Genomic DNA, 17,487 nt, shown 5'->3' with positions numbered 1-17,487 from the left:
CAAGTTTTCAAGGGCCAAGGAACTTGGCCATGGTCACAGAACCTGTAAGTCACGAAATTGAGCATCAGCTACAAATACCTGACTTCAGTAGCTGGGTTTGTTCTTCCTGCTCTGGTGAAATAAATAAGTAGACATACACTTGAAGACTGGGAAATGCATACTGTTGGTTGGTTCCTCAAGATAAACATTTTTCTAGGTACCATATTTTTTTGATCCAAATCTCCAGCTTTTCTCGAGGGTGGATGGACACATGGAGTGGGGAATTTCTGCCATTAACAAGACTGACGGGAAAAGACAGGGAGGAGTAAGGTGGGGTCGTGCTTTCTGAAGGTTTCTTGGCGCAGACGAAGGCGCCCGCGGTGGTCTCCCCTCCCGGCAGCCACCGCTAGCGCTGTGGAGCTGTCGTACCGGCAGCAGACCGCCACATCGCCGCGGCCCTCCCCCAGCGCCGGACGGCCCAATCAGCGGCGCGGCCTGGCGCCCCGCCCCTCCGCCGGGGCCATTTAGGCCTTGGGCTGGCCAGCCCCAACATCGCAGTAGTCGCTCAGGCCTCATCCGCCTACGGCCCGAGGAAAGACGGCCACCGCCCCCTCCGCGTCTCCTTCCCTCCTCCCCACATACGCCGCACCGCGGTCCGCAGCAGCCCGCGAAGCGCCGCCGCGGGCTTGAGCCCCCGCCGGTCTCCTCCCTCGCCTCTCTGTGTCCGCGGCGGGTCGGCGCGATGCGGCTGGGCCCGAGGCCCGCGGCGCTGGGGCTGCTGCTGCTGTGTGCCGTTACAGCCGGCGCCGGGGACGCCGAGGAGCTGCACTACCCGCAGGGCGAGCACCGCAGCGAATACGACCGTGAGGCTCTGTTGGGCGGCCAGGTGAGGTGGCCAGGCCGGGGGCTGGGAGGGCCGGGCCTCGCACCGCGGCTGCGGCGGGCTTTGTCCCGGGACAAAGAGGGGCGGCCAGACGAGGCCTGGCCCGGGCTGCCTGACAATGGGGTCCGGGCGGGGCGCCTCTCACTCTCAGGGGGACCCCGAGGCCTCTGAGCCTGAGGAAATAGAGCGGCCCAGGAGCCGGAACCCTTCCACCCTCTGACACGGGGCAGGATCACTGAAGGTGTGTAGGAGGTGGGGGCCTTGGAGAGCAAGTGTGGGTCACCCCAAAACCCTGGACAGGAGAGGCTTCTGGTAGCCTTATTTTTTCCACCATTTTACCGCACTGATGGTAATGCTTTACCCCCCTATGTATTGCTTACCCCCCCAAAGGAAGAAGTCGATGAGTATGTTAAACTTACCCCTGAAGAGCAACACAAAAGACTGAAGTCAATCATAAAGAAAATTGACTTGGACTCAGATGGCTTCCTCACCGAAAGTAAGGACGTCCTACACAACTAACTGGAGAAATCCCTTTGTAGGAGATAGAAATATAAACATTTTATTAAGCAGGTCTATCTGTTGAGTGTAGATTGCTAGTGTTGCAACAAATGAGAGGTACTGTGACGGGGGGTGGGGTGGGGGGAACATGTTGAGTAGGTTTTATCTGGAAATCTTTAGGCATAGGTTCCAAGTAAAAATCAGTGCTCTCCGGTAATATATAAACATCGTGGACGCTACACGGTATGTGTAAGTCATACATTGAGCAAACACCCCGTTTCTCATATGACTTTTATCGATGTCAACAATAGACTTTTGACATAAATATGTCAAAAACCTATGGTGTTACATGCTGTATTGCTCTTTTGATATATGCTTCATTAGCAATTTAAGAATTTGCTTCTTTTTCATAAGTAGAAAAAGACCTGTTGCATGTAAATTATGTTTATTACAACTTACTACACGTGGTAGGGGCCTTAGAATCATCTTGTCCACCTCTCTTTGTAGAGCTGAAGAAACTGAAATCCAGAGGGGTAAGTGCCTTTCTTAAATGAGTGGCCAGGATTAGAATCCAGATTTCTTGCTCTTAATTCAGTTTTTAATATCCTTCACTTAAAAAAAATCTGAGGGGCACCTGGTTAAGCATCCAGTTTCGGCTTAGGTCATGATGTTATGGTTCATGGGTTCGAGCCCCACATTGGGCTCTGTGCTGACAGCTCGGAGCCTGGAGCCTGCTTTGGTTTCTGTGTCTTCTTCTCTCACTGCCCCACCCCCACTTACGCTCTGTTTCTCTCTTTCGAAGATAAACGAACATTATTTTTTTTTTTTTTTTTTTTTTGAGGAGTACCTGGCTGGCTCAGTTGGTAGAGTTTACTTTAAAAAATTTGCTCTCGGGTAGGTTCTCCAGTCAGAAATGAAATGCACAGATTATTAAAAGAATATTAAATTGCTGTGCAACTGTTTCTCTTCATTGCTTAATTCAAGTGGTAAACCCTCTCAACTTTCTAAGTCGATCATCCAAAAAAATTCAGGAGATATTTTGTTATAACTTTTTTTTTTTTTTAAGCTTATTTATTTATTTAGAGAGAAAGAAAGAGAGCATGAGAGGGGAAGAGAGAGGGAGAGAGATAATCCCAAGCAGGCTCTGTGCTGTCAGTGCAGAGCCCTACGTGGACCTCAAACTCACAAACTGTGAGATCATCACCTGAGCAGAAACCAAAGGTTGAATGCTTAACCGACTGAGCCACCCAGGCATCCCATATTTTGCTATAACTCTTATTTAAATGCTTCTCATCGTCTGAAGTCAATCATAAAGAAAATTGCAGGACAGAGAAGTACAAAATAATTGGTAAATTTAAGATGTGTTGTCAGTAAAATTGTTGCCCTCAGAAATATTAAGGTTTTGGGTTCTCTACTTCAAATAAAAACAAAGCTTTGACTCTAGTTGTCCACTAAAAATAGGTCTATCTTTGGTTACACTAGCAAGCACACAGAAAAAGTTGATTTGGAAGACTTTGTGGTACCTATTAGGGCCTAGATATGTTCAAATATTTAATAGTAAGCTTTAAATTTAAAGTTAAAAGGAACTTAGTTCAAATCTTCATTTTACATATGAGAAAACAAAAACTTGGGTGAGTAAACTTACCCCTTATGGCAGAGCTCAAGTGTGAACCCATGTTTCTGGTCCCTTTTCCAATCTGTATTCTATTATGTCATGATGATCTCTTTAAATAAACCAGAAGAAACCCTCATTGTACTTGAAGGACCCTTCAGAGAAGTTTGCTAATTTGCACTGTAAGAGGTAGGACTGGACTCAGGTTCTTGAGAGCCCGAAATTCTGTGGAAGGATTTTGGGCTTTAGAAACAGACATAGGTTTGAATCTGGATTCTGCTTACTGGCTGTGAGTCCTCAATTCCAAATGGCAATTTCTTGAACTGTAAAATAAATTAGATTAGAAACGGAAATGGACAGTGATTAGAATTGCCTTGCTGTGAAGATTAGAGACAACATATGTAGAGGACCTAATATATAATAATTGTTCAGTACATGGTTACCATGATAATTATTCTGCCCTAATTTAGAGTTTCAGGAGAGACAAAGTGTCTTCACTTTTCTATCCACTTGACCTCCCCCAAACCAGTTAGAGGAGTACCACTCTAAACCAAATGGTATATCACTTTTAAACCAAATGGTGTACTCCTGCTGTCCTTGCAAATATTCATGTTCTTCCCCCACCACTTTTTTTCTATAATGCAATAGAGTAAATATCTCTGAATAGATTTTTTTAAAGTTGATCTGAACGTGGACATTAGAGATTTAGAAACTTTCTCCCATGTCTTCAGGTACCAAGATAAGACAGAGAACTGTTGCAAGAGGGCTTAAATCCTAAATGCTACCCATAACTTTTGTTAAAATTTCACCCAGAAGTTTTATGACGTGGTTGAAGGACATATACTGTAATAGTGTTTCTCAAACATCAGTCACTTGAATAGATTTTCACAATTTAGACCGTAGCTACTTGCCATCTGTTACTTCCTTAATATGGTTTTGATTCAACTCAACATGAAATTTATTGTAAAGGGAAACTTTATATTACTTTCATAAATGAAAAACTTATTTCTAATACATATTAAAATAAATAGGTAGTTATTAACATATTTGTACTTTCCAAGAGATCTGTGATAGTTAGCAAAGGTCATCTGCAATTTTGTGGATAATTTTTGAAAGTCAAATACTATTTTAGCTAATTGGTAATTCATTTAACAAATAACTTATTGAGCCAGGCACTTTCTAGGCATTTAGAGTACCTTAATGAACAAAACATACCCAAACTCTACTCAGAGTTTGCATTCTATTTGGATCACATAATATTATATTCTTAGATTCCAAACTGCTCTCACCACCTTCTACTCCTATTTCTATTGAATACAACTAGGCTAATTCTCTCTCAGTATTTGAAAACACTCAGGATTTTTTCCTTTTAAAGTTTAGAAACGTTCACTTCTGTAAATACCAGAATTACCGTCAACATTCATTGTGTTCTGGGAAATTCTCACAGGTGAACTCAGTTCGTGGATTCAGATGTCTTTCAAACATTATGCTATGCAAGAAGCGAAACAACAGTTTGTTGAATATGACAAAAACGGTGACGGTAGTGTGTCATGGGATGAATACAACATTCAGATGTATGATCGTGTGATTGACTTTGATGAGAACACTGCTCTGGATGACGCAGAAGAGGAGTCTTTTCGGCAGGTGAGTATGCGTGCATGGGCTGTTCCTTTTGATCTATCAGTTCACTTTCCCTTCCTGCATGAATGAGCACAAGAGGTTCTGAGGTTATAGACTGGGATTGCCTTGTCCTCTGGGCAATCACCTGTTCCACTTCAGTGGTCATTTTGATGGCTTCCTTTCTCACCGGATTCAGGACTCTTATTCCGGACTACCTAAATTATCCTTGCATTTTTTTTTCCCAGCTGCATCATTTGTCCTCATTGCTACAGTTGCTTTTTAGTGTATTTTGAATATGTACCTCAGTATTTTATTTTTTGTTATTATTGAACAGTTTTATATCATATTGACTAAGACTAGAGGCCCATTCCCATTTGTAAACAGATAGTTTTATATAAAATAACTATTTGAAAAAATTAGTTGTAATAAAATACACTTAAAATTTACCATTTTTTAAAAATTTTTTAAATGTTTATTTTTATTTTTGAGAGAGCATGAGCAGGGGAGGGGCAGAGAGACGGGGACAGAGGATCTGAAGCAGGCTCTGCACTGACAGCAGAGAGCCTGATGCGGGACTCGAACTCATGAACCGTGAGATCATGACCTGAACTGAAGCCAGATGCTTAACTGACTGAGCCACCCAGGCACCCCCATTTTAACCATTTTTAAGTGTTCAGTTCAGTAGTGTTAAGTACATTCACATTGTTAATACAACCAATCTCCAGAACTCTTTTCACCTTGCAAAGCTGAAATTCTAAACCCATAAAACAACAACTCCCCATTCCTCCTCCTCTGGGTCCCTGGCAGTCACCATTGTATTTTCTGTCTTTGAATTTGATTATTCTAGGAACCTCATATAAGTGGAATCATACATATTTTTGTCTTTTTGTGAGTGGCTTACTTCACTTAACATCATGTCCTCATAATGTTGTAGTATGTGTGAGAATTTCCTTTTTAAGACTGAATGATACTCTATCATATGTATGTACCACATGTATATCCATGGATATATTGTGTGTATATACCACACTTTGTTTATCCATGGACACTTGGGTTGCTTCAACTTTTTGGCTCTTGTGAATAATGTTGCTATGAACATGGGTGTACAAATATCTCTTTGAGATCCTGCTTTTAATTCTTTGGGATATACACCCTAAAATGGAATTGCTGGATTGTGTAGTACTTCTATTTTTAATTTTTTGAAGAACTGTCATATGGTCTTCCATAGAGGCTGTACCATTTAAAGTAACTCATTTTTGAAGATTCAGTGTCACTATAAGTTTTGTTGATTCTCATGGTTTAATTTGTCATAATTAAAATATGTCTTCTTCTAATGCTTTTTTTAAAAAAGTATTTTTTTTAATTTTAAGTTTATTTATTTTGAGATAGACAGAGATAGTGTGAGCAGGGGAGGAGCAGAGAGAGAGGGAGAGAGAGAGAATCCCAAGCAGGCTCCATGCTGCCAGCTTTAGAGCCCGACTCAGGGCTGGAACTCACAAACTGTAAGATCATGACATGAGCCAAAAGCAAGAGTCAGTCACTTAACTGACTGAGCCACACAGGTTCTAATGCTTCTTAAACAGAGGTGAGGAAGACAATTTTTATTTAGGAGTTAATAAGAACTTTTAATTATTAATTTGTACGAACTTTTTAACACAAAGGAAAATAAGCTTAAGAAATTGCTATTTCAATATGAACTTTTATATTTCAAAGGTAACTCTAAAGACTTTTTTTGAATAGATAGTTTTTTCTATGTGGAAAAAATAAACCCAGGGGCACCTGGGTGACTCAGTCAGTTAAGTGTCCAACTCTTGATCTCAGAGTCCTGAGTTCAAGTCCTGTGTTAGGGACCCAGCATGGAGCCTATTTAAAAAATAAATGAGGGGCGCCTGGGTGGCTCAGTCTATTAAGCGTCTGACTTCAGCTCAGGTCATGATCTCACGGTCCGGTCCGTGGGTTCAAGCCCCGCAACGGGCTCTGTGCTGACCGCTCAGAGCCTGGAGCCTGTTTTGAATTCTGTGTTTCCCTCTCTCTCTGACCCTCCCCCATTCATGCTCTGTCTCTCTCTGTCTCAAAAATAAATAAATGTTAAAAAAAAAAAATTTTTTTTTAAATAAATGAATAAACAAAGTAACTGATTCAATTAAACCAAACACCTTGTTGCAAATTATTACATCCCAAAATATTAGTCTAGGATACTTGGATAACATTTGAGCCTCTTCCATTCTTTAACATTCCATTATGGTATCTACTTTTTAGGTTTTGTTGTGGCCATATTTATCATTATACATTCTATTTATTTCAGAATCATATTGGCCACTTGAGCTCTATAGGCCATCACTAACTCAAAGTGGATTGTTTTTTTCTGCTAATGATTATGCTATGTGTATGCCACCAATGTAGAGGTTAAGGGCTTCAGCCTTGGAGCCAGTCTGCCTGGCTTCACATCCAGCTGTACAGCTTAATAATTGTGCAGCTTTGGGTAAGCTATTAAACCTCCCTATGCCTCAGTTTCCTCATCTCAAAAAATGAGGATAATAAAAGTATGGAGAGATAGCAATAAATAGTAGCAGTTGGGTAGGTCAATAGAATATTAAACAGTAAACAAAAGAATAATATTTTAGGGGTGCCTGGGTGGCTCAGACGGTTAAGAATATTATTTTAATGTTTATTTTTGAGAGAGAGACAGAGTATGATTGGGGGAGGGGCAGGAGAGAGGGAGACACAGAATCTGAAGCAGGCTCCAGGCTCTGAGCTGTCAGCACAGAGCCTGACGTGGGGCTCGAACTCAGGAACCATGAGATCATGGCCTGAACTGAAGTTTGACACTTAACCGACTGAGCCACCCAGGTGCCCCACAAAAGAATATTATTGAAGAAAGCATGTGTGATTCACATAGGTTTATATTTAATACATAATTAGCTTTTAAAAATTATTGAAGAATTGGTTAACTATATCAGCTTTAGATTAGTTAAGATTCCTTTTCCCTTTTTTCCTCCTTATTTGGGTCTTCATCTTACAGTGGACTACAGAGAGTGGAAATTAGTCTTTTTACTACTTAATGCTAAAAAAAGAAACAAACGATAATGAGATTTGGGATTTGCCTGTCTCCTAGGTATCCTATAGGAATCAATTAATCTTAAAAGTATTGTTTGAGTTCTGAGACTTTTCTAAAACCAAACCATGGAATGATATAATGACTTACCTGCTAGGTAACAAGAGAGAAGTTAAATACAATATTTTAAAATCTTACCAGCATCAGACTATAATTGTGTCTTTTTTTTTCTTTTGGCACCCAAAAGATTTAATAACTATTCCATCAAAACGTGAGAAATGTTTATGTGTGGTTTCTTGAGTCTATATTCTTGGAACAGGGTGATTAGTAGATGATGGTGTTGAGAAAAAAATTTTCACTTTGAAGGGATACGTGACTCATTAATATAACCTACTTAAGAACAGTTTTTCTTTTAAAAAATGTGTGGTTCTGATAATGGGTTCGCCACCAAGGTACTCAGTACATTTTGATTATAAGACTCTACTTTTTAAGAGTGAATTAGATCTTAATAGTGTAAAGGAATTGATGGATCCCTAAAATGAACACTTCTCAATGGGAGTCCTACTGGTTATTCTTTGACAACCCAGGAATATCTCTGCATGAGGTATTATCTCATGTCTCTCTTCATGTCTCTATATGAAGTTCCATTGATAATAGTTTATTAGAATTTGTTATATATAACCCCCTCAAAGTGGATATGGATTATAAAGATGAACTCAGAAACGTATGTATTATTCTTCAAAATAAAAATCAACAAGGATGAAGAATGAATCAGTCTTACTCAAAGTTACAGACTTAATTAACATTATAACATAACTAATCATCAAAAGGAATTGCATATCTAAATAAAATAAAATTTTTCTATATGGAAGCCTATTAAACAAAAATCAATTTGATGCCTGAATTTTATCTTATTTTTAGTAACTTTCCATGTAGAGAATAGAGATAACCTGTAATAATGGCCCTCTAAGGCTGTAAAATGCTTGAAAAAGCATTTCTTTACGTTATGATGAACAATTATAGTCAGCACTTTTAGGCAGGATAATTAAAGTTTGGGCATCTACCTGGCAAAAGTTCAATTGGTCTAACTTTTAAAGCCAGCTGCTGAATGTGCATGTACAAGCAATATTTATTTATGTAAGATAGAATCTGGCACGTGGCTGATCAGAATTTTTAAGACCTAGACTTTTGTTCTGGCATCACAGGTTATATATTTCCTCGTGTAAAATCATTAGTCTACCAAAAGATGGCAGTTTTGTTCTTCACAAGTTTCTGTGACAATATAAAAATAAATGATTATGGTCATTTCTACCTTTTTACTAACTGTATGTAGCACTTTCTACTCTCCACTAAAATACAGTGTTTTTACACAGAAGACTGTTGAGGTTTTATGAAGCTGACAGCCTTTTTTGTTGTAATCTTTTGCCACTTTGGAAAAACAATCTTCCTGTGTATTGGCTTCTTTAATTTGAGTTGCTCTTAAATTGTTTTCTTCAAATAACCATGAATAAAACTTTTTTAAAAATCTCATTATTTCATTTGATTTTAAAAATCCGAGAAATATGAACAAGAAAACTACTTTCCTTAATTTTTTAAAAAACAATCTGAGCTTGTTGAAAGAGATCTTTTCTTTCCATAGGCAAATTTGGCCAAATTCAGCTCCCGCTGCTGAAACATGGACCTTTTTGCTCCAAACTGAAGGGTTCTTTCATAAGGAAATCTAAGCACTTGGTATTTTGAATAGTAGTTTATTCAAAAAGAACTTGATTGACTCAACAAAGTACCTCAAATTCTTGTCTACTTTTTCCCATGTTAAGCCCCTGAACAGCAAATGTAAATTATTTGGTCTAGTTACGTGAATTTAGGAAATATTAAGTTAAAAGTAGCTATTTGGAAACAAGGGGTTTTTTTTGTTTTTTGTTTTTTTTTCTGTCATGATTTAGTAATAACTGGCTAGTGGGATCTGGATGGTTTAAAAGATGAACTCTTGGGGAAGAAGTGAGCCTCTCCACTGTAAATCAGTCATTTTAAAAGAACTAGTGTTTCAGTAAATGACTGCTACCTAACCTCTATTCTAGAAAACTGAAAAGAGCATTTATTTTCTACAATGAGATACATATATTAAAAACTTCCAAAATATTTGAAATTGTGGTTTTTTTTCATGTGCTGTTTAATACATACAGTTTACAGAAAGGAAAGTTTTTCCCATAAATTCTCAAAATAGAATTTATGCAAGATTAGCAATATAGCACTATTGGCTTCCAAGGTTCTTGATTACAGAATTCCTTTTGAGAAATGCATTAAAAACAGCCTTGTCTCTAATAGCTGCTTCTTGATTTACTACTTGTGCATACTTTACAAAAGGAAAAAAAGGAAGATGGTGTGAGAAAGTAAAAAAGTATGTTTACTTAACCTCAAAATAGGTCCGTTTCACCTTTTGATGTGTTTGTACCTGAGTAATTATTAGCACTCTAAAGGGCCTACCAACAATAGACTTTCAAATATTAGATACATATACCAGAAGTATTCTCATAAGAGGACTATTTTTCTAAAATCTGTTAACATTTTTGAAAAGTCATTCCAAGGACCAGAAATTATTTGAAAATGATATATCAAGAATACATAGTCTGAATTTATTGCTTTTGGGGCATTCGGAAAAGTTGAGATTGTTAAAGAAGATAACATGTAGTACTGTAGAAGAACAGGGAGGATCAAAGTTCAGCATACCAGCTGTATTTCTGACATCTCTCTCAATCATTTAATTTCAGTTTTCTGTCAATAATAGTAATATGTAACAGTTTTTAAATGCTAAGGTTTACTAATTGCTTGAGAGGGATTCTCATCCCAATTGCTTAATGGAGATTTTTATCCTGATTTTATAGCTGAGGAAACCAGAGAGGTTAAGCAACGTGTTCTTACCACAGCTGGTAAGTGGCATTGCTGGTATTCAGATCTGAGTCTCTGACTCTAGAGTCTATGTCTCAGTTGCTTCTCATAAATGTTTGTTAATTTGTCTAACCTACCTTCAAAAGGGCAATGTGAAGATAATGTATGAGAATGTACTTCAGATTTCACATAGTATGTATTTTTCAAAGTATGTGTAATGATGTTTGTGGAAGAGACCTTAAATAAATTCAATGTTTAATTTTCAAAGCTTCATTTAAAGGACAAGAAGCGATTTGAGAAAGCGAACCAAGATTCTGGTCCTGGTTTGAATCTTGAAGAATTTATTGCTTTTGAGCATCCTGAAGAAGTTGATTATATGACGGTAAGGAAGTTTTAAGAGAATTCTTGAGTAACCAAAACTTTAAAACCTGTTTTTTTCTAAGTTGTTAAAATGAATCATCTAGCAATGAGAATTTTTAAGAGAACCCAAGATCCAAAGATCTCCCCACTTAAGATGAGAGGTGGGAAAGGATTTGTGCTGGTGGGGGAGGAGTGCTGATTAGGAGGTTGAAGGTAAATCTCTGTCAAATGTGTGAGTGGCATGCTTCCCTTGGCTGTTTTCTCCCTTATAACCACATTACTTTCATTGCCTTCCTTGTCCTTTTGTAGCTTTCACACTTTTCTGTTTTCCAGTATCAGTAGCATCAGTACTTCTATTTAGTTTACGACATCACTTGTAAAAACTTCAGGTCTGGGAAAACATATCACCTTCGGATCCCTTTTCCTAGGGTGTTGGTGAGGGGTGTAGGTGTAGCCGCTGCTGAATAACATGTTTGCAGCGTGAGGAATGATCCCTCTCATCACTTTAGTACTTAAAAGAATTACCAGTTTTTCAGAATTTTTGTTGAACTCTAGAATTTAGCTCAACAAACATTGATTGAGTCCCTACTATGACGCGGCAAGCTTCTTGAGAAACTATTGTAAAGGCTAGTTAACTTTACTATTGTAAAGGCTAATATAACAAATAGCCTTCTAAAAAATAGACTAAACATTCAATATTGAGGTCTGTTGCCTAGCCTCAGCCTCCAGCTGTGTGGCTTGGTTCTCTGGCTATTTCAGGGAGGGAAGATATTTCAAGGAGGGAACATAGCTTTATATTAAATGGGTCATGGCCAAAAGCTGCTGCCTTGAATAACAAGGCTGCAGTTAACCTTTTTCTCCATAGCCCAGTGGCAAGACATCATGATTGTGACCACATTTGCCACTGAAGCTTCTGATTTCTCACCTGGCACAAAACACATGACCTAGTTTTAGAACAATGCTGGGCACAATTTGTTTAAGTGCCAAAATTAAGTTAAGACTAGCTAATTGAACCCTAGCATGGCAGGCAGGTATTGGTTCTCTGGGGAATAAGGAACAATTGAATTGAAGACTGAGGGGGGAATGACCAGTGAAAACAATGAAATAATTTGGGCATCATGTGCCACGGCCCTAGAGTACAATGTGGCAATGGAATGAAATAGGCATGAACAACATTTTGAAGAAAACATAGCAAGAATGTTGACTGACTAAATAAGTGTGGGAAGAGAAAGGAAAAGCTAGAGAGGACTGTGAGGTTTTGAGCTTGTATAAAAATGATCAAAACAGTAGTACCATTGACAGAATGGGTTGTGTCAGGACGGGACAGGATATGCCAAGTGGGAGTTGACTCCCACTTACGTGACTGTGGCACATAAGATGTGTGACCAAAAAGTGGTGTCTCATTCAAAGCAGCTTCATTAATTCTTATTTACCTTAATTTGTTTTGGTGTATCCATTTTTCCATTTAAAGATATATTTGATAAAGGAAAAGGCAGGGTACAAGATCAACTAGATGGTTTTACTTTGGATTAAAAGTTAGAATTTAAAGTACTTTCATTCATGTAGTTCCAAAATTTCCTTTTTTTTTTTTTTTTTTTTTTTTGAGGGAGCGAGAGAATCCCAAGCAGCTTTAGCCTCATCTCACAACCATGAGATGCCTGAGCTGAAATCAAGAGTCAGATGCTTAACCGACTGAGCCACCCAGGTGCCCCCAAAATTTCTTTTAATCATGGCAACATTATTGAAATAAGTCTGTTGTCTCCCAAGAGGATTACTTAACTTGTATGGGATTACAGTGATTCTTAACTTGTATGGGATCACAGACTCCTTTAAAAGTAGGGAGCAACCTGTAGACTATCCCAGAAAAATCACATAGGCTCCTACACACAAAATATGGTATTATAATTTCAGGAGATTCTCAGATTCTCTAAAACTAATCTTTGGATATCCAGGTTAAGATCCCCTTATTTCTATATATAAAATCTGTAACATTTGATTTTTAGAAAACTAACAACTTGTATTTAAGTTATTTCATGCAGATGTAAAGGAAGCCTTTGGGTTTGGCTAGAATTGGAGACTTTTGAGAATATGTTTTTGTTACAGTTGTGATGCTAGAATCCAGGTGGAAAGGTGTTTGGGTGGCAGCAGGTCGTGAGGACAAAGTAATAAATGTAACCCATAAGAAGCTAGGCATCAAAGAATCCAGGATGGTAATTAAAGAGTATAGCAAAGTCCTGGGGACTTGAATGTGTTAAAGGCATAGAAGAAGAAGCTGATGAGAAGAGATTGGAGCCTTAGGAGAGGCCAGAGTTAAGAGTGAAAGAAAACACTCAGGAAATGGAAAAGTATGGGAAAAGTCTTCCTAGGAAGAGTGTTGAGGGATTCACCCTAGAGAAAGGGGAAAGATAGCAAATTTAGAGAAAGGGGAAAGATAGCAAATTCCTGAGATTGAAGAGAAAGATGAGAGGAATAGGCATAAAAATAGAGGTAATTAAAGGTGAAGATGCAATGCTGATAAACAGGCATACCTTGGGGTGCCTGGGTGGCTCAGTCAGATGCTTCTGACTTCAGCTCAGGTCATGATCTCACAGTTCATGATTTCAAGCCCCACATCGGGCTCTGTGCTGTTAGTGTGGAGCCGGTTTAGATCCTCTGTCCCCTTCTCTCCCTTCCCCATTCGCGCTCTATCTCTCAGAAGACCTGTACCTTGTTTGGAAAAATGGGAGAGTATTTGGATAGAATTGTAGTCAGGCTCAAAGTGGAATTTTCAAAAAACAGCTTTAGAGTATGTGTTAGGGAAACTGAGGCAGAGACAGACTTCCAAACTGCAGTGAGAGCCCACTGAAAGGAATAAAATTAATTTATAAGCGTTAGGTTTGTATTTGTATTTGTGTTTCTCTTTCTTTTAGACTTTATGATTCTGGAATAAAGGAGAAAGTGATGTGGGTCTGCTGTACAGGGTGGAGATTGGCAAAGTAAGAAAAGGGTACAAGAAGATACAGGAAGGTAATAAGGGAAGGCCTCAAATAGCTGGCCATTAAACAGGTCACCTTGGGTCAAATGTAACTAGAAAGCATGTAATCTTTGGGTTAGAGAGGATTGGTTGATAAGAAGCCATGATAAGAATGAGGAGCAGATTTGGGGCAGTGGATGGGGTAGATTTGGTGGAAGAGGAAGAAAGGAGGTGTAGGTTTATGGGGGACTGATACATTTCACTTAGATCTAGAGGCAGAACACTTCCACGCAAAGGGATCTAAAATGGGGGTTCTTTTGGGTTTGTTAATGGACTAGACGAAAAGTGGACCTAAAGGAGACCTAGGTGATAAGAGGTGTCCTTCTGGAGAAGGAGGGGAATGTGCAGAAAATAGGATTGTGAGTTTAGTGTTCAGGTTGTTTAGGAGGGTGAAGTGGAGTTCTTCTCAATAGCAGAAGCTTAAAGACATTGAATTTAAAACTACTTAATATTTGTGGTTTTATTCCTGCTTCTAAATTCCAGTTTAGAAAGATTGTCTTGCAAGTATGGACAACTGAAATGATTATTCCTAAAGAACTTCTGTACTGGGATGGATTCAGACGGTGGTGGGAAAATTTTGTAACTAATTGTTGTTGTTGTTGTTTATGAACATACAATAGGAATTTGTCATTCAAGAGGCTTTAGAAGAACATGACAAAAATGGTGATGGATTTGTTAGTTTGGAAGAATTTCTTGGTGACTACAGGCGGGATCCAAGTAAGTACCCTGGGATGTGTGGAAGGAGGAAGGAAACATGGGAATTAAAGAAGAAAGGAATTGGGAGAGAGCCTTACTCTGTTTGAGGTCTGTTTGACAGAGGGAAATGGAACAAGAAGAATTGTGCCTGATTTCTGCTTGTTCTGCCGAGTAAATATAATATAAGCAAAACAGACTCATGGCTTATGTGAGAATGCTATCTCACTTTTAGTTCCACTTGTAGATTCAAAGAGTTTTCTTCCTTTCCAAACAAACGTAACATAATTATCGATTCAAATGGGCAAGGAGGTAGAGGTTGATATTTTTAAACAAAATCCTGTACCTTTGCATGTAGATCTTAAAAGAAAAAGAAACAAAATACTGTAATTACTGGTATAGACTATGGATGGCATCTTACTGAGTGTTTGAAATTTGAGGAGTCTGCATGTGCAGCTTTTTCTTTTCACAGAGGTCTTTTTGGAATTGTTGCTTCAAAGCATCACTTAGTGTGAATTTCACTTTAAAATTACACATGTTACTTTATAAGCACACATGGCAAGCTTTATATAGCCGCATGATGTACATGTAATGTGTACATGGGTACATGTACCCCGCTCAAATGTGGGGAAACTAGATACCAGAACAATTAGCAGCAGTTAACAGACTTAACTTGTTGTGATAATATACATCATTTTAAAAACTCTGAGTGGTGGGGCACCTGGGTGGCTCACTCAGTTAAGTGTCCTACTTTGGCTCAGGTCATGATCTCACAGTTCATAAGTTCTCGTGAGTTCGAGCTCTATGTCAGGCTCTCTGCTGTCAGCAAAGAGCCTGCTTCTGATCCTCTATTCCTCTCCTTCTCTGTCCTTTTCCTGCTCATTCTCTCTCTCTATCTCTCTCTCTTTCAAAAAAAAAAAAAAAAAAACCTTTAATAAAAAATAAAAACTCTGGGTCATTTAGACTTACATGTCACTTTTGAAAATTATATAGTGTATACTTATTTTAGGACTTTTCAGATATGTAGATCTGTTTCATTGGGCTTCCTTGATGTAGTAAGCTTTAAATTCATTTCCTTTATTCTAGGGATGTACCAAACTTCTTATTGGATACAGGTTCTATTCTTGTGTATGCATATTGTGTTTTATTTTTTTAATTAAGCAGCAAATGAGGATCCAGAGTGGATACTGGTTGAGAAAGATAGATTCCTGAATGATTATGACAAAGATACCGATGGCAGACTTGACCCCCAAGAGCTGTTGTCTTGGGTAGTACCCAATAATCAAGGAATTGCACAAGAAGAGGTGAGTGTTAAAAAGTGACTATATATTCTCCTCTTCCCCAGATTTGGTGCTATTAATAGAAAAGAAGTTCAAAGCCATAAGCTGAAGAAAGAAGTAATGGAATCATTGTTTCTTTAGGATCCATGCATTGCAATTTCTTGACTTAAATCTGTGAACTGTTTTAGATTGTCAAGGAAGTTAAGATTATATCATGTATTAATTTGATAGTACAGTGAATAGAACAAAAAAAGTTTATACTTTACCTATAAGGGCCCAAAGTGGGTTATATTAATTTTGCTTAACTTTGCTTAACTCCAATCCTGAATTGGATTTGAGTGGGGAGGAGGCAGAACCTAGCAGAAATTAAGAAAGGAGATAGTAAGAGAAGCAGTAGATAGCTTGGTTAGAATGTGTAATATTTTGAGATACTGAGATAATAATGAGTATTTGGCACACCTGAATGATTTTGACAAATCCAATCACATTGAAATGTGAACATCTTGCTGAAAATACTTACACTTGACACCTTTTGGTTTTATTTTGTTTTGTTTTGTTTTAAAGGCTCTTCACCTAATTGATGAAATGGATTTGAATAGTGACAGAAAGCTCTCTGAAGCAGAGATTCTGGAGAACCAGGACTTGTTTCTTACCAGTGAAGCTACAGATTATGGCAGACAGCTTCATGATGAGTATTTCTATCATGATGAGCTTTAATCCCTGGGTAGATCTGAGTAGAGTACTGTCTCTTTTATAATTTGTTACCAGCTTTACTTTTGTGATAAAATATTGATGTTATATTTTACACTCAAGTCTTAACACAGTCAAAATGATCTTAAATGTAGATTGTAATTTTGGCCTTTTAGAAGAACAGAACCAAACCTGGTATTTATTTCAAAATGTATTGAAGGAATAAAACATTATTGTGCCATATGACAACAAAGTCTTTCCTAAATATTCCATCTGTTTAGTACTGTATCGTGGGATATTTGAGTTCTATTTCCATACTTGAAAAAAATGCAGGATTTTAGAGATGCCTGAACAATATTATTTAAATAGTATGTGACTGAGCTATCAGTTTTTCTTTTGTTTTAAGTAGATTTAACTTTGGAACTGACAGAAAGGACATTGTTTTTAGGTTTAGCATTTTGTTTTAAAACCTTTAAAGGAACCTTTAGAAGGACTTATACCTCACATTTTAATGTTGAGAAGTTCTGCTTAATTTTAAAATGGTTTCTATAAAGGGTTTTATTGTATGAAATAGAACTATATTTTTGCATATGTATAGATAGTAATTATATTTAATGTGTAACTATAGCGTCATGGTGTGTGGAATTTGACATTGTCCAGAACTCTTCATTTTTGACTGATTAAAAATGAAATGTCCTATCTTTTTATATGTTTGTTTGTTTTTCTTTGATCTCCCAGATATTTCACATAGGTTTTGTTATTATACATGATCTCACCTTATTCGTTCTTAGATTTTGGTAGTGAGTGTTCTCAAAACTTAAATTATTCTTGCTACATATTCTTATTTTTTTTTCTTTTTTTGATAAAAGAATCAAGTTATAATTGAATGTACACTTGACCTACTTCGGTTGCTATTGT

The 17,487-nt window shown here is 37.9% G+C and overlaps 1 protein-coding gene across 2 annotated transcripts; it reads left to right on the top strand.

Annotated features, from left to right (window-relative positions):
* The first annotated feature begins 480 nt into the window (after positions 1-480).
* RCN2 (reticulocalbin 2) lies at positions 481-17,276 on the top strand. Of its 2 annotated transcripts, none has more exons than XM_086711281.1 (7): positions 481-865; positions 1,253-1,358; positions 4,420-4,616; positions 10,802-10,915; positions 14,527-14,623; positions 15,764-15,903; positions 16,444-17,276. In XM_086711281.1, exons 1-7 carry the CDS (start codon positions 722-724, stop codon positions 16,594-16,596), a joined length of 951 nt encoding a protein of 316 aa, XP_086567407.1. In that variant the 5' UTR covers positions 481-721; the 3' UTR covers positions 16,597-17,276. The 2 variants fall into 2 exon arrangements, with proteins under 2 accessions (XP_086567407.1, XP_025775605.1); XM_025919820.2 differs by having other exon boundaries at positions 482-865; positions 15,761-15,903.
* Positions 17,277-17,487: the final 211 nt, after the last annotated feature.

The sequence above is a fragment of the Puma concolor genome, chromosome B3 (genome assembly GCF_028749965.1).
Source record: "Puma concolor isolate L17-30 chromosome B3, mPumCon1.1.hap2, whole genome shotgun sequence".
In the NCBI taxonomy this organism is placed as follows: domain Eukaryota; kingdom Metazoa; phylum Chordata; class Mammalia; order Carnivora; family Felidae; genus Puma; species Puma concolor.
The sequence above is the reverse complement of the archived record's forward strand: the minus strand, read 5'-3'. Positions and strand labels throughout refer to the sequence as shown.